We start from the raw sequence: 22,100 nt of genomic DNA on the forward strand, positions 1-22,100 counted from the left end.
GCCTAAAAAGTAAAGGAAACAATAGTAAATCATACATTCATTGTCATACACATGTGACTTCCTTCGAACAATTTCATCTCATAGGTGCAAGTATAAAAACTATTCAATTTCCGATGTCGCATCCGATAGCAAAGACAGACGTGCGCACAAAAAATCTTTACAAAACTGTATCGACCACGGCAGCTTTGCTTTTGTGTTTGAGTGTAGTGAGGCTTTATTTTAAAGAGCTTAGAGTTTATAATCGTTTGTGGAGATGCGTTGAAAGTGCATGGGTAAGTTTGGCGAGGTATTAAGGCATCAGAAAAAGTGGTAGTGTGGGAAAGATTGTTATAAAAAAGTCCACATCTGCGCCGCTATTCATCGTGGAGTGCTTGAATGGGATGGGACGTAACTCTATATCGGGACGGAGGCCTTATCATTCTAATGTGGCTTAATCTCAACTCGATCTCAATCATGCTTTTGTTCTCATTAATATTGTTACATCATGTAAAGTTTTTGTAATGCAAGCATTGCTAAGAACATACTCATGGTTTAAATAAAAAAACGTCCTAATACTAACAACTTCATTGATTGTACCGTGATTTGGCGCTATTTATTTTTTGATATTTTCTTATGTTGTGTACCTTTCTTGATTTACTGTCAACTTTTTTGCAATATTTATGTTTATCTAAACTACTTCAAGTAAAACTCCATTGGAATCGCCATTTCCAACTTCAAACCCATTCATCAAGCCTTTTCTCAGTTGAAGCATAACAAACGGCCACAATCTATGATAAATATATCCTTCGTTGGCTCCGCGAAGCAGGACGGGGCAGCTCGCTCGGAACGCTCGTGGTGCGAAAAATTGAGCAGACCTTGAACCGAATACAGACCCAGTAAAAGCTAGTGCAAAGTTATTAAGCTAGCTACATAAAAAGCTCTACATTTTCAAACGGTCTAACAACAAAGCAACTGCAATATTTATTTGTAAAATATTTCAAAGTTGCATGGTTTTGGAGGAGAGAAAAACTTAAACTCATCCTGAAAAAAGTGAAATTTTATAAAAATTGTAATAGTGTCTGCCAATGTTCATAAAAAGGAAAACATTGAAAATAAAGGACCATAGAATATGATGCTCAGTTTCATTAACATTATTGAGTGGAAAATGCAACAATATATCGCTAGAAAGCCTAACATGATCTAAAATGAGGAGATATGTAGAGAACGAATTGGAAAATTGATGGAACCCCGAACGGAAGATGACTTTGAATGCAGACCACCATGTTCAGTAGTCTTTGTTCAGCTGTGGAGTCCATAATCTGAGGTTGTTTATAATAATAGTACTAAAAGACTGTTAACGACAGTGGTAGATAAACTAAGCTGCTTCGCTAAATGAACATTCTAGAACGCAGTGTACAGCGATATAAAATAATAGACAGGATTGAATCGGTGCGTTGCCGGCAATCACGCTGATGCACGCATCCTGTTAAGGCTGTGAACCACAATCATTGCTGGATCATAGTTGTTTAGTGCCAGCACTCGTGTGAGAAACTTTTTGAGGTTACGTCACGCGTTATGCGTCAAAATTGCATTTGTAGTGAGCATTGTCGTAGGCGAAACGTAACTTTTGCTTTACCCGCTCAAAAGAAATGAAGATCAAGTCTCTACACTGTAACCAACTAATATAGTTTTCAATGAATAAGTCATAGCTATAAAATAACGCGGCTCTATCTTTGTTGGCTACGAACCTAAAAAATATAGAGTGGATTACTGGAATATGATGTCTACGCAAGGTGTGTTATTCCTCAATCAAATTACTTTGGAGACTTTATGGGATCTTTTATAATGCGAACAGCTAGGGACTGGAATTCGCTGCCTGCTGCTGTCTTTCCTGAAGACTATAATCCGGGCCTTTACAAGGCGAGAGTAAATAGGCACTTACAGGGCAGATATTATGTACCATCCTAAACTACATCCCACTTAACATCAGGTGTGATTTTGGTCAAATATATGCCTTGTTTTGCACAAAAAAAGACTCAGTTATAACATAACTTTATAATCGCCTTCAGTCCATCTAAGTAGTTCCAAAACTAAGAAACGCTTGTACTGGCAACGAAACTAATGAACTTTTCCTTTATTGAAAGGAAGCAGTACCTACTCGGACTCTACGCTGTCGATGACGTCACACAATCACAGGATTTCATCATCATTTTGAAATTCGGAAACCCTAGTCCCATTCACAATAGTGTGCTTACCATGAGTTTACGTTAGGTATGCTGGCTAGCTAGAACGTAAAAAAAATCTATGAAGATTTTAGCTCTTGACAGTAGCCGCTAGGGGCGCTGTACAATCTATCAAACATTTAATGATTTTTTTTGTGCAGTCGCTAGCGAGCACGCCGTCGTTCATATTGCAATTTGTTCTATGTCAAAAATTACAAGTTTACAGGAGAGTAAAAAAACAGCGTACGGGAAAAAATCTTTTAAGACACCAAAATGTTTTTTAACTAATGTTTCCTAAGCAGTTTGTTCTTTTTAATCTATACTTATAATAAATCTGTAGAGAGGTCAATTCTGTACATGAAACACATTTTCAAAATAACTATCAGGGGGTGATTAGTGATCGATACTGATGCCAAAAATGCAATCAGTAAAATTTTTGTCTGTCTGTCTGTCTGTCCGTCTGTCTGTCTGTCTGTCTGTCTGTATGTTCCTTATAGAAACAAAAACTACTTGACGGATTTTAACGAAACTTGGTACAATTATTCTTCATACTCCTGGGCAGGTTATAGTATACTTAGGAATTCCCACGGGAACGGGAATTAGCGGGAAAATCCTTTTGTATGAAAAATCTAAACCGCTTAAGTTACACGCTTGAAATTTGGCATGCAGGTACATTAGTAAACGTAAAGCTTAGTTACAACAGGATATTGCAAAATTCCCACGGGAACGGGAGTTAGCGGGAAAAAACATTTGTATGAAAAAATCTAAACCGCGTAAGATAGATGAAGGGGGTAAAACGGGATCCACGCGTACGAAGTCGCGGGCGGCCGCTAGTATTAATATAAAAGTCTCCATAAATAATTTATATTTCGTTAGAAATGTATTTGAATTTTTTGTCATTGAACAAATTGCAATATGAACGACGACACGTAACGTAAACTCATAGTAAGCACGCTGTTGTGAATGGGACACCTCAATCCCGAATAGTTGATAATATCTATTGGAATACAGTGATGTAGCCAAAACTTATCAATTGAAGTGAAGCTCGAATTATGATCGAGTTATCAGATCGTTATCGATCACATATTATTATAGCATCCGGAAAGTACGCGTGCGCCGGATGCGGAACAGCTGTTTGTCAAATTGCTATTTGATAGCAGAAACTCGGAAATCATCAATGGGTCAAAAAATAATATACCTAGAGTGGGTTACATCAAGTAAAAATCCAAGTGTATTTTAATAATTTTATTTCTGGGTTGATACTATGGTAAATTGAATTCATTTAATAAAACCTATTCATTTAGGAAGACTAAAATGTGAGATAGCCAGATACAATCGACGTCAACACTGGGACATGACATTATGATGAAGGCTGTCACAAGATAAATACAAATATTTTTGATTAGAAAAAAATGTTTATGTTGGCAAAAATCAGTGTGGAAACATTGTGGAATAAACATAAAACTTAATGCAAATGCCTGAAGTTTGTTTAAACAAGAACAGCGCTAGTACTTAAATGTTTAACATTCAGCGTTTAGGAGGAATTCAAAAAGAAAACGAACTGCAAATTTTCTGAAAACTGTATCATCATTCAAGACAAGAACAAGTTGAATCAAAGTTTGCCCGATTCAAGGATTTCTGAACGTCATCTAAACAACCGCGCTGCACTCGCGTTGCACAAAAAAGCGACTACATCCGATGCTAAAAATAAGCCATATAATTACAGCTTGAGCTGAAAGCGCAATGCTTTCGCTGCAGCGCTGGTTGTACGGTTGCCCTTGACAACCGAGACCCAGATACTATCGCACACGCTCTACACCACCTCACCCACACATGCAGCCCTCAGACGAATCCTTGCAATACACAGCCATGAAGCCAACACACATGGAAGCGACGCGTTCCGTTTTGAAGCTTTTATTTTTTTTAAGAACGCGCTTTGTGCGCTGGTACAAAGAGTTTCGCGCTGTGATTACTAGAGGTTTTGATCGTCATTTGAAGATGACGTCAGCCTCCTTTGAAATTTCAAATCTGGAATGAATTCTAGTGACGTGTTGTCAAAAGATTTATACAAAACCACTCCTACTTAACAAATAAAAGCCACAAAGAAACATTACATAATATCGTAAAATATAAACTTTCAAAGACAAAAAATTAGGTCACCGATACATATTTCCATTATAATCGGAATGCAAAGTAAGAAGAAACGTTTTTGTTTTGATTAAACGACTTAGGCTTCAGACATCTGACGCTTTCCCAGTTGCCGCTCTGAATAGAGTGTAGATGAAAACTTTTTTATTTTTTCCCCCAGGAAAATCCGCGGAGGTACTCAAGGGGAAGCGAAAAGTCGAAACGAGCGTGTTGCAATTTAGTCTCGCTTTATAGACCAAACAAAGAGTTGCTTTGATGTTCAGCCTTTGGTAGGCTGGAGATATCAATCAAGACTATTTGGAATGGCTTTACTCTGAGAATTAGTGACTATTTTTGTTTCGGATTGTTTTGTTTTTTATTCAATAAGTTCGTGTGTTTCGCAGAAGTTCAAAAGGGGACAGAATTTTATTTAGACAGGAATATTTATAGCCAGTAAGTAGTAAATTATAATGGATAGGAAAATAATGGAAACTATAAATAAATTGATTCCATTTATCTAATTGCTTGACGCAACGGACTCTGTAAATGAAATGTGTCGACAAACTGATACTCAATACCCCGTAAAATATCTCCTTTCCTTTAATTTTAGAACGAAACGTGACTATAGCCCCGTGATCAATACAGACAATAATATCGGTATGAATGAATCGTATCGTAAATTTAAATATAGAACGTGTTTATTCCGTAATCAAATTTAAAATTAGAATTCTATTTCTTTTTTTAATCGCACATGGCTTTACATATTTTGGTCGGCGATTCTTATGAAGTTGGTATACGATATCGAGTTGTGGAATTTCGTGCGGGCCTCCTAAATAAATAAACAAAAGTTTAGAGAGAAACACGGAATGCGGTTGAGCAATTTTTGTTATCGTTAATAAAAACGTTCGTTGTTCAATTTTACAGATGCGGGCAATTTATTTTGGTCCTTGTTTTTTAAAAAGATAAATATAGTTAACAAGATTTAAAAATATCTTCGTCTTATCTAATATCGATCAAAAGCCGGCACAGTTTCAAATTGAACATTTCAAAAATAGTTCCCTCAAAATAGTGGCACTGAAATAGAGCATGGCTTTACTATTAGCGTGGCGTCTATTCTTAGTCTGTTTACTCACATACATTAGAGGTTGCTACGGAACTAAACGGTTTTGGTGATTTGACATAGGTCGGAACTATCTTGGAAAGGCAGGACCTTAATTGAGTTTTGAAATATTTGATGAACACGATTAAACTCGTACTTTATGATAGACACTCTTTATTAGTCGTACAGATTGTAAAACCTTCTCAAAAACATTGTAATATTTTTGGTTCGTTTTTTCTGATATTTTATGAAGTTTCACCGCTCTATGTTTGTCTCTATGTGCTTTTTAGCACTTTTCAATTACTTTTTCGTTCCAATGACTAATTTGAACAGATAATTGCAATTCAAATTTCGAAAATCGAAAATCGAATTTTGGAACACATTTAAAAAGATTTTTGTTTTTTAATCGTAGAAAAACAATGCAATAACGTCATCATCATGGCGCCTGTAGTCCTGGTCTAGTCGCGTGATACCGTATCGTACTGGTGACTAGCTGTAGGCGTTAGGGAAACCCTGTGACGTCATCTTAACTCCATTTATATTAAGTCACTTAACTTGCGATTGCTAAGGGTTTGTAATTACTTTCATCTTTATAATGAAGAAAGACAACTTTTAATTAAGCTAATAGTACACAGTAGCTTTTCCTCGAGCTTTTATTGATAAAACGCGCAGCAAGCATATTTTTCTACAAGTCTGTCACTTGGGGATATATTCGAAGTGTATTGCATCGGAATAGTCCAGTTTGATATAACCGAGACTTTTTACTCCAGAGATAAATAAAACTTTATGTCGCAGAATATAAAGTGCAAGGATGGAACTCTGTATGAAATAAATACATATTAATAATTAATTATTTAGTTAGACGAAAACTACATCTTACATAAATGATACTGTCGTTACCACTACATTAGCCAACTATATCGTAGTTGATAGCACCCGCCCTTAAAACATAACTATAGTGACGAACTTGCGAGTAAAGTCTTACACCACAATCGAATCGAGTTCACTCGATACATCGATTTCTGCACTTCCAAAAGTGCGGCCGGCGGTATCACACTGGTGTGAATCGCTAACGTGCGGGGCGGAACGCACCGGGGCGAGTCGGTGACGTCACGAGCGATTATCACCCCGGTTATCTGTCCCGTAATGGTGGGAACGATTTGCGAATGGCGTAAAATAAACAACCTTTCGCTATAATTCTCCTTGACAGAACGTTTGTGTAATTGCACGGTGTTTCTTATTCTGTTGTGGTGTGGTTATGGGGCTCGATAGAGATTTTTTATAGAGCTTTGTTTTGTTTGTATGTGATATGTTATTGGACGTTTCCTTCTAAAGGCTTTGGGATACTTTTTTAATAACAGTTGCTTTTTCATATTGCTATAATGAATTTAGTCTCCAGGGCGGGTTCTTCTGCTGTCAATAATTTATTAAACTTAGGTAGTCTTGTGTATCTGAATTAGGCAAAAAATCGTGATAATCACATTAAATGCATAAAAGTGGGACGTCTACCCACAAGATGGACCGACGACCTGATAAAGGTAGGAAGGCGCTGGATGCAAGCCGCTACCAATCGTGTGATGTGGAAGTCATTGGGGGAGGTTCATGTTCAGCAGTGGACGTCCAGTGGCTGAAATGATGATGATGATCATCATCACAACACACACATAAAAATATGCTCACAGAAGCAAATCACACCGCAGCCTGCTCAAGCCACGCCACGGTATAAAAAACCTTATTAAAAGAGTACTTAGGCAAAAATCCATCAAAACACCGTTGTCTTCTGTCGTATCAATTGTTTACGCATCGGTTTTCGCACCCAATAAAAACAATCCTGACCCAGTTGTCTTAATCAGGTCAAGTCTCCATCGCAGCAACTCTTGCAGCTACGTCCATCGCCATTGATTCCGCTAAGCATGGGGTGCGCATGCGGTAAACTGAAACATAACCTCCTTCTGGATACTTTTTTTCTCTTTCTTATTACTAAAGTTATGGCTTTGAGACTTACAATCTCTACTAAACTCAACTAAACTTTTTTCCGTGAATAACTCCTGGTATAACTGACACATTGACAGTTTCAGTATGGGAAATATGTCAAAATGAATGTTATCTGAGATTAATATTTACTCTTGTTTGGTCGAATACACCCTACGTTTCATAATGCTAGTGTTTATCTCACAATCACGCATTATATTACAACGTGACTTCTACTATTATTACGCTTTCGTAGTTCAGTAGCTAAAGAGTTGAACGCTCTTAACTTAAAAAGTCTAAGATTAGGTAGGAACACTAGGTAGGTAATAATGTGCTGCTGCTGTTCTGTACATAATATGTCACAAATAATATAAGGCCAATTTTCGGGTGTCGGTATTTTGTACGAAAAAATTGTGGTAAAAATATTGATGACTGACGAGTTATTTTCTTTTCCAGATTGGTGCAGGCCGCCCGGATAGCATCGGCCAACATCAAGACCCAGCAACAACAACAACCAAACACGACTACAAACCAAAGCCTCCAGTCATATCTTTCGTTTCGAAAACTAAATATATAAGCACTATTTTTTTAACCTTTTAACGATACAACAATCGTACATAGTATACGCTATTCCCAAACAGTACAAATTAATTTAAGTCTGAGTGATCGGTATTTATAAGAAGCCTTCGAACAAGCGAAAGAGAATCTATCAACGACCAGTATTTAAACGTTCCAAAATAATAATCGTTAAACGAGTGCACAAAATAATTTATCGACCGTTAAATTTAAACGAACCAATTCCTCGAGCATTTTCTAAAAGTCAGCCAAAGATTTTATAAACCCTTAGTCATAAGACTCGTAAGTTAACTGCCCGTTGTTAAGGACTTTTTACATTATTTATTTCGTAGTGGGCAAACGAAGTTATTGTGATTAGTGTAGTGTAAACCAGTGTGCCGTATAATCGTATTTTAAGTGCTAAGATAGCAGACTGACTTCACAAGTCGCGGTTTCAGAGTACAAATAATAAGTTCCAGTGCAGTTCCGAGTGTTCAGTACAAGTTAGACTTAGTAGAGGTTATTTTTGTATGCGTGGTGCGTGCGAGGGCGCGATGAAGAAGCGCTCCAGGCGAGCGTCATGAGCGAAGCGCTTCGCAGCGAGGCGGGCGACGCGCACCTGCCGCCCTTCTCCACCTTCGGCGACATGGCCGACGAGCAGCGCATCCTGGCCGCCGACACGCGTCTGCTCGACCCCGGCTGGGAGTACTACGAGCGGCACGGCGACACCGTCTCCGTCATCGCCAGCCAGCCCCAGTACCGCCCCTGGGAGTCCATGCCCATCACCGTCAACTCCAAGGATGCCATCCTCAGAGCTGGCTTCTCCTCTCCGTTAGATTACCAGTCGGTCACGCTGCAGCCCATCGCCAACAAGCTGCCGTCCTTCCAGAGCCAGTTCCAAACGTTCCCCGAGACGACCGTCATCCCGGAGACGGGCTTGCCGAGCGTCACGCCCGTGCCCGTCACCACCAGCCCCACGCCGAGCGCGAGTCCTAGTCATATAACGCAACTCACGCAGCTCACTACGCCGTCGTCTCCCGCGCATCTGACGACCCTCGCGCAGGTGACGCCGCTGTCAACAACCCTGACTACTTTATCGCCCGTCAACGCCACGACGTTCCACACGCTGACGGCGGTCAACGCCAGGAGCTACCCGATCGTGCCTGCCCCGCTGCAAGCGAGGGAGCTCACGCCCGCCGGCCAGACCTACATCGACGACCGGCACATACAGCTGTATCAACCAAACATCGCAACTATCAACGCATTCCCAGCGCAAAACGGGATCCTTCACCAAAATGGAACAATCTTACACCAAAATGGAAGCTTAATACAGAACATCCAGAGTCCGACCGTCGTTCATGTGCTGAAGAATGAGCCTTTCGACGTTAAATCTTTACAAGATAAATACACCCCGAATGGGTTACATCATAGTAATTTCCAAAATCCAATGCTATTAGACAACGGTTATGAAAAGAAGACGAACGGCTTCGGAAGTGGTTCGTCGCCAACGAGGTCAGACTTTAGAAAGAAAGAGAGACGGAAAATGCGTGCGAATAGTTCGGAGTCGGATGGCTCTAATATGGACATCGGGTCTGAGAGCAGCGGGCAGGTGGCAGCAGTGTCGTCCACCGCCGGCTTCAAGTCCCCGATGCATGGTGCCCCTCAGATGACCACCGGGCCCATGGAGCTAGATGACATTTCCAGCGAAAAACAGGTAAGGAACTTTACATTTTATTTTATTATAGAGCTCTATTTCTTTCAAGACAAACGTCGTGGATTTTATCGCTCCAAAACGTAATTTCGCGAGTAGATAAATTGATGCTGATAAGATCCGCCGACGTCCTAACTTTTTATTAATTCGTCTCGACTCCGCCAGAAGTACGACTTTGATTGCCTTTGCTATTACTTGTAGCGAATTTCCGTGGAGCATTATGATTTTAAATTAAGTTAGTTAGACGTACGCTAATGCTGGTTTCGCGGTACAATAAAATCGGGAACGTCAACTAATCCCGCTCTCCGCGAATTGGCGAATTGCGTAAACAAGACTCGCGGGGATTGCGAATCCGACTATATTCCACGAAAGATATGAGAATTCCCAGAATTTCATCCGACTACACGCCGTAGAAAGTGGATATTCGAGAGATCCCGAAAAAGAGAAACTTTCCCCGTAATTCCACCTTTTATTATTCGGGGAGCAGTTTTTATTCCCGGGCCCGAGTTGCGAAATGGCCGAACTCTCTGTCTTCGCGGCTATAAATTTAATAGTTAGCCGATTCTCTTGCTCCGCCAATAAATTAACTTCCTCTCTCGTTTAAAACACAAATTAAAGTCGGGCGATTTACGCGTGTCCTGCTTAGAAAATTTTATGACTTCCATTCAAATTTGGGAAATGCAATTAGGCAGTTTTGAGGAGTCGGTAGCGAAGTTTGCTGATTTAATTGTAATAATATTCCTGTATTAAGCGGGGATTATGATATCTTTATTGGGAAGTTTCTTTTCATTAAGTTACGTACAGTTGGCAATTGTTTTAACAATTCATAATTGCTGGCAGCGGCGGTAGTAAAAAAACATCTAACTCTGAAAGGTCCAGAGTCCGGGCGACATTCCACACAATAAATGTCAACGTATCCAAGTCCTTAGTAATAGAGGAGCACCTTTAGCAGCTGTCGTGTATTACCTATTCGTGTAATTATTATTGCAGAACGTTAATTTGCCAATTGTTTAGATGTTAGTTTACATAGTGACTACAAGAAACTAGTGACTAGTTAGAATTGTCTGTTTATGTAAGTAATTAACTCTACATCTTTGCAACTTTTAAAAGCTCGCATATTCATAATTGTCACCTGTGTTTTCTCACATATTTTTAGCCTCGATGCATCATACAGAGGCTCCTTTATTTATATTATTTTTCTATCTAAACTCAGTAGCTAGATAACACTTAAACGCGCACTTAACTGATGACATTATGACAAATGCCGGCGGCTTATTATAGATCACCGTTGATTAATCAAGATGTCCTGATTAGGGTCTCACTGAATATTTTTCCAACTAGTGTAGCGTTAAATTGCTTATAATTTTATTTATTGGGCACAGTCGGCTTTAGAAATAAGCTTCCGTTATTATTTTATTCATTATTCTCTTTACTTTGTAAATTCATTAATATTTCAGCAGGAACTTAGACTTTCAACAGAAAATTCAATTACAATTTTTTACTAAAATTTGAAATCTACTTAAAGTTCAAGGCGTAGCACGAAATTGTGTTTAAATGAAATGCAAATCTTACATAAAAACCAAAATTCGGCCAACAGACTCACTTGCATTTTGTTACAATATTTGTACACTAAATCAAATTCAAAAATTCAAATTCAAAATATTTATTGCTTACTAAGTGACAATGGTGTAAATTACATAATATACAGGAGCTTAAAAACTTAGTTACCTGAGTGGTATCGCAATAGAGTATGTGGCTATTATTTTAAACATTAATAGTAGTATTATTAATAAAATTTACCACTTCCCACCTAGTGACGATCTGGTGAAGGTCGCTGGAAGAACCTGGATGCGAGCAGCGTAAGACCGGTCGTTAGGGAAATCCTTAGGGGAGGCCTTTGTCCAGCAGTGGACGTCATTTGGCTGAAACAAATGAACGAACGAACGATTATCACTTTTCATAGAAGTATCATCTATTCTAAACGATTAGTTTTCAAAACTTTTTATGCTCAAAAGCATTTTAGCAGGAAATGTTGCATGTTCTGCCATATCTGTCACCGACTGTACAAACGCGTAGAACCAGTTGCAACCAGTTACCTCGGGGTACCGCGTGTCGTCAGCCTTTAATCGATCATGAGGATAGTTAATCACTCATTATGACTGATATTCATGAAGTAGCCATTATTTGAGTTGCTATCGGCTAGTTAAGAAAATAGTTCATACAGCTTTTAAGCTTTTCAGTCGTGTGCTGCCTACCTTTGACTAACCTAACTTTGACGGTAACTATGACGATAACCGGTGTTTTTTGTATCGAGTTTGACAGATTTTTGACGTTTGTCAAAGTTAAAGTAAGATGATGCAACCCAGCCTTAGTCTGAGCTAGATCTTACGATATAGATCCTTCTTTGTAACCTTTGTTATCTTATTTTTCTGGCTCTCATTGAACATTATCTTTAAAAAAACTGAGAAATGTTAACAGATTACTCGTATGTTTGGAAGTTCCGAGGCTTTTTTTTTCATGAAAAACTAATCAACTAGATGACCGTATTTAAAAAAATACATTACTAGTTTTCCACTAATTTTACCAATTAAAAAAAAACTCATTAAAAAACTCATTTATTTCTGTAAATAGGCTTAAATAAAGCACTTTTACACGTCCCAGTATTAACCCTACCACTGCTTCAGGACAATAAATGGGCCAGTGCTGAGAAGAAGCAGCGCAAGAAACTCAGTCACTATTGTCTGTAATTTCGGAACATACAACTCAGCTATTAACTTTATGAAATGGCTATATTAACGACTTAAAGAAAAAGCTTACATTATTAAATCAACATTTGTGCTACTATGGTTGGCTAATATCTACACTCCCCCTGATAGTATATATTGCTGTTTGATAGAAATAAAGATCTAAATGGCACGTAGCATTCTTACGAGGTTTTAAAAGCCCATCTTCGTAAAAGCAGGTGCTATGACTATCCAGATTGTTATCCAGTGATGGATCAGTGCGAACTCAGTGATAAAAAACATTAACAGATAGATTTAAATTACTTTTAATGGCAAGACGTTAGAAGGAAAAAATATCTAGATGCATTACTAATAATAAATTAAATTAACCTTTTGAGAGAAATATAGTAAATTATTTTCTAATTAACGGCAATATTTACCGTTGTCTTAGTTTTATTAAGGTTCTTAATGTTAAAAGCTTAATAAAGTAAGCTTTTTACTCAGAGCTTCGGTATAAAGCAAAAAGTTATAATTATTAAGAAATTAAAAACGAAAATGTTATAAAGTTGGAATGCGAGGTGTTCCAAATCAGCAATTAGGATCTGTTGTAACGCTAGTAGCTGAAAAAGGGTTTCTATAAAGTCTGCATTACAGATAATATTTTAGTTTTTCAATTTACAAAACTTTGAAAGGGAATAAACGCATGATCTGAGCCTTATAATTACTGAATTTAGCATACAGCATAAAACATAATAAAAGCTCCGTTCTTCGAGAGTACAGGCGACGGCATATCAAGGTAAACACTGTAGCTCTTATGTTGTTGTAAGAAATGCGATATTGCAACAAAAGTGTGTAGTCTGTATTGTACAAATCGAGATTACATCAATGCACTCATTACATACACGCGAAAGTTTAAAAATTGCGATTTCCAACTAAAACAAAGTCAAATTGAAGGGGTCAGGCGACGTTCTAAGAATATAACGTTAACAATGTAACGCAGGTTCGTTTTCGGTAATTAATACAGCCAACACCCGTATAGCGGTGTTAATATTTCAATTAACCAGCTTGATGTATTCCAATGAAATTGTTTTAATTAAATTGAGCCGTTTCTCAATTGGTCTATCTGATCTTGCTTTGGAAAATGTCCTCTGTGTTTTTGCTTTAGCCATAAAATAATGAAGCCTATAAACATTCATGTTTGTTTATGATTTTACCAGTCTTTATTTAAACGATGTCTTCCAACATTAAAAATTATACAAATATCTTTGCAAATGTAAGCAAAAAAAATCCCTTTTACGTATTCACAGGTGTTGGTTTTTAATTTTTAATTGACCGACCCAGAGTTCTAAAATTGTCTCGATGTTGAAATTCTAAGTTCCTGTTGTAAAATGAAAATGTTTTAGCTATATTTAGGCCCGGTACAAAACAATAATAAGGTATTTTCATTGTTTAATACATTAGACATCAACGCTTCACGAATTCAAATTCAAATTCAAAATATCTATACAGCAGCTATTTCCCTAATTCAGAGAAAAACAAAACTGTCATATATCACTTTATCCACGAAATAACTAGTTCGTTCACTTAAGGCTTTTACAAATATCCTATGCGAAAGAAACTTAATGCCTATAAAAATAGAGTCTATTTTGCTTTATCACCCACTTATCTTTCTACTCATTACCGAATGACTCAAAGGCGGGAAAACCATTGTGTTCTAAGAAATAACAGACTTATACAAGTGTGGATGTGTTTTTTATTACTATACGAGAATAATACGTTGACTTATTGAACCACAATAAAGTGCGGTTGTGGGTTCAAATCTCACATGGAACAAATGATAACTTTGTCCCGGAGTTTAAGATGCTTACTTAGTTTATTAAGTAGTGGCAAAATTAAATGATACTATTAAACATGACTATGTATAAAGACTCCGCCATAAAAAATAAGTGTTTTGTCAACATCGTCATCTCATTTATTCTTTAGACACATGCTTATAATTCTAAATTAAGAACATTCTTGATATTTACCCGATTAGATAAAAAAGCACCATCTGCTTGACCGGATACCACGCGATTAGGACCGCTATTTCTGTCCTTATTTAACATGCAACTTAATAAAAACCCACTTTTCACGTATCTATTACTGTAAATAACACCTACCGTGTGCGCCAATTAATTAAACTTGAAGCTTACAAAGTAACCTAAGATAAATTGGAACTTTAATGAAGGCGCAGTAAAAAGTTTAGTTAACATTCTCATGTATCAAGAAAAGAAAAATACTTGTAGATAAATTGGCCAGTAACTTTAGTTTAAGTTTTTTAATATGACGGCAAAATGTATTTATTTAATAGAAAACGTATTACTAATCTATATACAGTGTGAGTCACGTTAAAGTGTACATATGAAAATAGATGAAACTAGACCTATTTTTATCGACAAAAAAGAGGTCAAAAAATTTTTGAGATTTTTTTTTAATTTTTTATTGAATTTTTTTTCTTCCAATTACTTATTGTAAAGAAAACGTAATAACTTTGAAACTAAGCGGTATATCCTGATAAAATAAAAACAGTAATAATGCTAAATAACAGGCAATACTAAAAAAATACATAAAATACACAAAAAAGGCCAACAAATAACAAAAAATGATACTTTTTGAAAAAAATCTGCTTTTAAATTCGTGTTTTTTTGGTTATTTGATAAATTTCTCCAAAAAATGCCCCTATAACCGGTGGTTTTTACTACTTTGTATTATTCTCTATCGTATTACCTTCGTAAAACCAAAAATCGCATGTCTCTATCCCTATCACAACATTTGCAATGATCGTTTGAACTAAGCCTCTCCGGGCGCGCTATTCAACGCTTCGTTAACAACGAAACTGAAAATGGCTCTAGATTTGTAATTTAGATAAAGACAAGTTAAATTGAAATAAAAACAAAAGATTTCGAAGTATAATAAGCATTTTAGTTAAAATTAAAATTTTCTCTACCTGCAGGCGGAGAATAATGTTGTGGCAGGCCTTTGTTCAAACGCTCATAGCAAATGTTGTGATAGGGATAGAGACATGCGATTTTTGGTTTTACAAAGATAATACGATGGAGAATAATACAAAGTAATAAAAACCACCTGTTATAGGGGCATTTTTGGAGAAATTTATCAAATAACCAAAAATCCACGAATTTAAAAGCAGATTTTTTTGAAAAAGTATCATTTTTTATTATTTGTTGGCCTTTTTTGTGTATTTTATGTATTTTTATAGTATCGCCTGTTTATTAGCATTATTACTGTTTTTATTTTATCGGGATATACCGCTTAGTTTAAAAGTTAATACGTTTTCTTTACAATAAGTAATTGCAAGAAAAAAAATTCTATAAAAATTAAAAAAAAATCTCAAAAATTTTTTGACCTCTTTTTTGTCGATAAAAATAGGTCTAGTTTCATCTATTTTCATATGTACACTTTAACGCGACTCACACTGTATATAAAAGAAAGTCGTTATTCCACTTATAACTCAAGAACGGCTGAACCGATTTAGCTGAAAATTGTCAGGGAGGTAGTTTAGAGCCAGGAGAAGGACATAGGATACTTTTTATCCCGTTCGAAATTAAAAAAAAAGTCTGCTTATTTATTGCCATTAAGGCGGAACAAAGTTCGCCGGGTCAGCTAGTAAAATAATAAAAGTAACACGAACACACTTCTTGCTATTATTTTCTGTGAGAATGTAACTTTGATTGCATTTTTATTCCGCACAATACATTGAACTTGAAGTACAAATGATTACAAAAAGAAAAAAAGGTTTGTTAAACAAAAAACGGATTAAAAAATAGAGCCGTCAGCTGTTAGAGGAAATAATCCGAGAGCCGACCGGCGCCGGAGATTGTCGAGCTTTCACGATCATCCACAAAATGGCGGTCTTTTTCTTCCCGCTACACAGCTGTTGCACTTTTTTGAAGAATAAAGTTGAGCATCGATGTGCTGATCGAATTAGATTTTCGTTTAGTATCATAAAATATGACTAAAGTCATGTTAATCACAATAAATTATAACTGCATGCCTAATCTATCATAATCACAATAAAATTAAAGGAATCTATATTAAAAAAAACGTTTTATCATAATAATATTTAAACTATCAATGTTATTAAACTTACAACATAAAACTTTAGTTTGAAACATTATTTTACCTAAATGTAAAAAAATATCGCTGCTTTTTGTATTCAGAGTACTCGTAGGTAACCCATAATGAAGAATAATGACACTAATAACTTTAACATGCAGTTTTGTCCTTCCAACCTAAAATGGGTCATACATTTGCCAAAAGTCCAGAGCGCTTCGATTGAGTGCGCCCGCGCAAAGCGAGACGGTCATTCAAACGAGTGCAGAATGCACCCGAATTGTCTGGCATATAATTGCGGCCATTTTTGTTCAGACCCACTTTCCCAATCTAACTTTTATGCTAACGCAAATAAGGGTCATAATATCCAGGAATCGGTTCGTAATAACGGCCCAACTAATGCCGGGACACGCGAGCGAGATCGTCCGATATGCCAATTGGAACAGTTAGCCGTTCGTATTTTTTGCAACAATTGCTAAATTGCATTTAATTTAACTTGATAAAATAATAATGAAAACTGATAACGGTGGCATGGCTGCTTGCAAAAAATATGTATAATACAATTACATGTAACATATAAAAACACCCGCAATATGCATACTTTCACTTAAAAATGCGTCGAAAAAATATATGTTTTCCGAAGTATAATATAAAAGCTTTCCAATCGTAGTCTTACAAAGTAAATTCCAAAAAAGTTTTCTGAAAATTTTCTCCGAAATTCTTTTTATCGCGAAAGCTTATGTCTAAGCTTTTCCGTAGCACACAATAGATTCAGTACAAAGAACGTACATGACGTCGGAAACGCTAGAAGTTCAAAGCTCCCTAACGTAGTTGTCTAGGCGATGTCGAGACGAATATGATCCATTATTTCATTAAACGCAAAAGCTCCTTACCAAGGCAAAAAGCTCCGGAATATTAACAAGACAGTTTAGATAACTTGCCATTTTTATTGGAACTGCTTTATGTAGTAAAGAACGTATAAATTAATGACGTAATTTAGTTAAAAATTTGTTCTCGTAAACTGTATGTCAAATAAAAGCTTTTTAGGCTGAGTTACACCAACTTACTTTTACCGTAACTATAAAAAAACACCGGTTGTTTTTTGTATCATAGAGTTTCACAGATTTTTGACGTTTCTCAAAGTCAAAGCAAGATGGTGGAACCCAGCCTTAGTGTTTAGTCTCTGAAACCGCTCGAAGACTTGACGAAAAGGCTGTATGACAACTTTTAAGTGCAAGAATCTCTCACAGATTATGATATTTACCCATTCAAATATTTTTTGCAATGAAACTTCCCTAATAACGCTTCACTTCTAACCACAGACGAAGAAGAAGCGGAAGCGCTGCGGCGAATGCATCGGCTGCCAGCGCAAAGACAACTGCGGCGACTGCGCGCCGTGCCGCAACGACAAGTCGCACCAAATCTGCAAGCAGCGCCGGTGCGAGAAGCTGACTGAGAAGAAGGTTAGTTAGCAGTTTTTTTAAGAATATTAAACATAAACCCCTCGCAAGTTACATTTTAATATGCCCGTGTTACGAGTGGTACACTACAGTGGCGTGGCGGGGTTCGATTCGGACTCTATGTTCCTTGGATCTCCATTCGGCCGACACCATTGGGTTATTGTCGCTTTATAATATTGTTTTACTAAGTTTTTATCTTGTTAGCGTGAGGAGTGTAGGTTAAATCTTCAATTTGCCTCTGGGTAAACGACCTGATAATGATGATGAATGAGATACATTTTATGATAACAGTAATTATATGCTGGGACTATCTACTCAACTTTTACTAGTTGGGTTTCTTGAAGAACAAACTGTAGATCCTAACTGCAGTTGCAGTGGTGGAAATGAGAGATAACTCTATCTCTATCGCGACTAACAAGTATGATTTTAATCCTGGACTGAACGAACTTTTGTAGTAAAGTCTGATATAACTCCTGCCAACTCTCGTCATTTACATTATTTTAAAGAGTAATAGGATGATTGACAATAAACCAACTGTATTAGTGGTATTAGTGTACAACTGTACATAGGTACTTCCAAGTATCGTAGGTACTTAATCCTTATCGATAAAGCAACATCTGCAAATAAGCTTGTTAAGTTTAATAGAAGTACTAATCGATACTAGTTTAATGCAACATTGTTCTAATTTATAATTATAAATTGCAGATGGTACTAACACTTATTTTGCAACTGGTCAATTTAAAAACATGATTTTAATTCATTAAAGTTCATCTATATTTATGTCTTTTTTATAATATTAACGGTAAGTACTTTCAAAAGAGCTACTAAAATACGTGCCATGCATTATTTTTAAAAATAAAATTTTATTTATTTCCATTTGATTAGGATATTGCAAATTATGTTTTTGAGAAACATACAACCTTCAGGACACGTGAAGTCTTCGAACCGCTTAAGTTTTATTAGACACTATCGGTTAAAGTTATTGTTCTTATAGACACCAGGCAAAATTTCATTTAGGCTAACTTTGACCGTAACTTTGACGATAACCGGTGCTTTTTGTATGGAGTTTGACAGATTTTTGACGTTTGTCAAAGTTAAAGTAAGATGGTGTAACCCAGCCTTAGTAACTGATTCGATTTCGTAATCGCTTCACGGAGCGAAGTAACAACTTACAAATAAAGACCAAGAAAGACTTCAGAGTTAAACTGTCACCTATATTCGTTTGTCTTGATAGTCCCTTGTTTGTCATAGCCTACACCATAGAAAAATTGATAATGGTGATAATGGTTAATCTGTTGTAACTTCACATGAAACTAACGTGTATCCTCGAAGGTTTTAATAAATAATACATTATACAGACATTGGACACTTAAGAACCATGTAGTCGAGTTATTGGACAGACATTTATTGAATTAAATATAGCATTTCTATTTCAACTACTAAGAGATTCCGACTGATGGAGATAAAAAAGGTGTTAATTTGTAATTAGCATTTGAAGTAATATTTATTAAGGACGTTCAAGGGTTGTTTTGTTCAATGACTGTAAATTTACCTATCACGTGTTCGATCGGTTATCAATTCGCGAATTCCTTTCATTTTCATTCGCCCCATGTTTTATCACATATACATCGGTCGAATTCGTTATGGTGTGTATGTGAAAAAATCTCGGATCGATCCGTGAATGACGCAAATACCCCGTATTGCTTTTATGTATGTGCCATTTGCATTAATTTATACGACAGAATATATTAGCGCCATTTTGTTCTCGTTTGCTTACTTCAGATTGGAAATATTGCAATAAATGGCAGTCAGATATTATGATAATCTATTGATGTTACACGAATGCTATCTTATACCTACACGGTATAGTACGGTAAAATATTTGGACTTTTTTATAATTTTTCACCACTTTTTAAAACAAATGATGAAGTAATAAGTCCTTAAAGTAAAAAAAAAAGTAAGACGAGCTTCAAATATTTAGAGACCACGTCCCAGCGGTCACAACTACCTAGTTTTTTAAATATGTATTATCTTCATTATAATTAGTCTTAAATATCAAAGTATTGTGTAACAGCAAAATAAAGTTAAATAAAGCTTCGAAAAATCATTTTATGTTAAAAATATCTTTGCTACTTTTGAACGCTCTACACATTTGCACTTTTGTATATGTATTTCGCATACTTCATTGGTCCATGCGTCACAGACCTAGAATGCAGATAAGGTGGCACGTGGAGGGAGGTGCTCTGCCGTGAAAAGAAGGCTATTGTTGGATGTGACGTCATTGATCATCCAGCATTATAATGGCAAACTAGGATACCATGATAATATCATGAAACAATGACATTTTAAACAAAAAAAGTTTAAAATTTTTCAGTTTCCCACGCATTTGAGCTTTTTATGCCTACATTTATTTATCTAATTCGGAATAAGACACGCGGTTTTAAACATTTTTGACTGAAATAAATATTTTTTATTGCTGACGTTCTCGATTTTTGCATTTAAAATGCCCAAAGTTAATCGTTGGCATTTCAATGAATATCGTATAAACTCTATCCTTGAGAACAAGGTCCCGAATTTAATTCCAGGTGGGAACATTTAAATATGATTTATCTCCCGGTTTTATGTGTCTTTTTGTCAAAAATATAATTAACTAGCAACCACCCGCGACTTCGTACGCGTGAATCCCGTTTTACCCCCTTAGGGGTGGAGTTTCGTAAAATCCTTTCTTAGCGGGTGCCTACGTCAAAACATCTATCTCCTTGCCAAATTTCAGCCCGATCCGTCCAGTGGTTTGGGCTGTGCGTTAATAGATCACTATGTCAGTCAATAGTTCGGGGATGTCGTTCCAAAAGTATTACTTCGTGTTATTTCTAAAACAAGACAGTGATTTGATCGTCTTTCGCTTAAAACAATGTCAAACTAATTTAACTAGCTATCAATTTTCGCCACTTATATACCAACGAAGGTATATACTACATAATATGCAGTCTCGAAGCGTCTCGGAGTGGCTCCTCACATCGGTCAAGTGTGATTGACGTAAAGGTCACTCAGCCCGCAAGTTGCACTCAATTCTGAGTGCTAATCTTTTAACTAGCTCATTTCTTTGGCGCTTATTGCATTAAGTATATCTGAAGCTGAGATTTGATTAAGTTGACTCTGATCTCATTAATCGTTCATTTAATTAACTCTTCACCAATTAGTGTTGAAATTGGAATCAAATGTAGCTTTTGGAAACACTATTTGAAAAGAAAGTGGGTTTATTATTGACTAGTATAAAATTAAGCTAAACAAATGCGTGTGAAAGAGATTCATAGAGATGAAAAATTTGGTACATTCATTTTCTCTACAATTATTGTTATTTTTGTTTATTTTTCCAAAAACATTCTAGAGTCCAAATCATAATTTCTGCCAGATTCCATGGTAGACTTAGACTATCTATTATTTGATCCCATTACAAGCATTTTATACTTTCGAATCGCACACTTCTAAATTTTGCTTCTAATTAATTCAATTTTAATGTCTACGATAAAGAAAATAAGTATAAAAGCCAAAAAAGATTTAAGTGTTAAAATTTCACCGCATAAATCATGTTTTACACCGAAACATTCGCACTTATACACGAATCCGACGTCGAAAACAAAAGACAATAACTCGGATTACCATAAAATTGCAATAAAAATATAGCTCTGAAATTAATAGCGCGAAAAGGGTCGTTAGTACTTGACTACGGTTTATTTCGTATGGGACATGACTGGAGTGCCAATTAGACCTATTTTTGCTGAGCTTTGTCTCTGTTTTGACTGGAATAGGTATTTAAAACTATCTGGAGTTTCACGTTCCAGACTACAATACCGTGCGCGGCGTTTCATGTCGCGAACAGAGCTTTCGTAAAGCTCAGTACGTCGATCAAGCTCTGTCGCTTCTTATGTAGTTGTAATAGATGTGATTTTATGTGCATAAGTCATAGTTGTCATATTAGTATGTTATCTAGTCTCTAACGGACAATTTCTTTTTATTATTATGATTATTTACTTTATCTTCTTCATATATATTAATATCGTGCGTCTCAACTTAATGAGCACTGGTAGAATTATGCGCAAAGAAATCGTACCTTATCTTATTGAAATTCATAAAGAATATGAC

The 22,100-nt window shown here is 36.3% G+C and overlaps 1 protein-coding gene across 4 annotated transcripts in view; it reads left to right on the top strand.

The window, feature by feature from the left end:
- The window catches only part of LOC135071240 (methylcytosine dioxygenase TET), a 133,444-nt gene that overhangs the window by 3,245 nt on the left and 108,099 nt on the right, over positions 1-22,100 (top strand). For all 4 annotated transcript variants that reach the window (XM_063965023.1, XM_063965024.1, XM_063965025.1 and 1 more), the window contains exons 2-3: positions 7,855-9,667; positions 17,820-17,960. In XM_063965023.1, coding sequence (XP_063821093.1) covers positions 8,534-9,667; positions 17,820-17,960 — 1,275 coding nt within the window. In that variant the 5' untranslated portion in view covers positions 7,855-8,533. The remainder of the gene's footprint in view (positions 1-7,854; positions 9,668-17,819; positions 17,961-22,100) is intronic.

This window comes from Ostrinia nubilalis, chromosome 4 (genome assembly GCF_963855985.1).
Source record: "Ostrinia nubilalis chromosome 4, ilOstNubi1.1, whole genome shotgun sequence".
Lineage (NCBI taxonomy): Eukaryota > Metazoa > Arthropoda > Insecta > Lepidoptera > Crambidae > Ostrinia > Ostrinia nubilalis.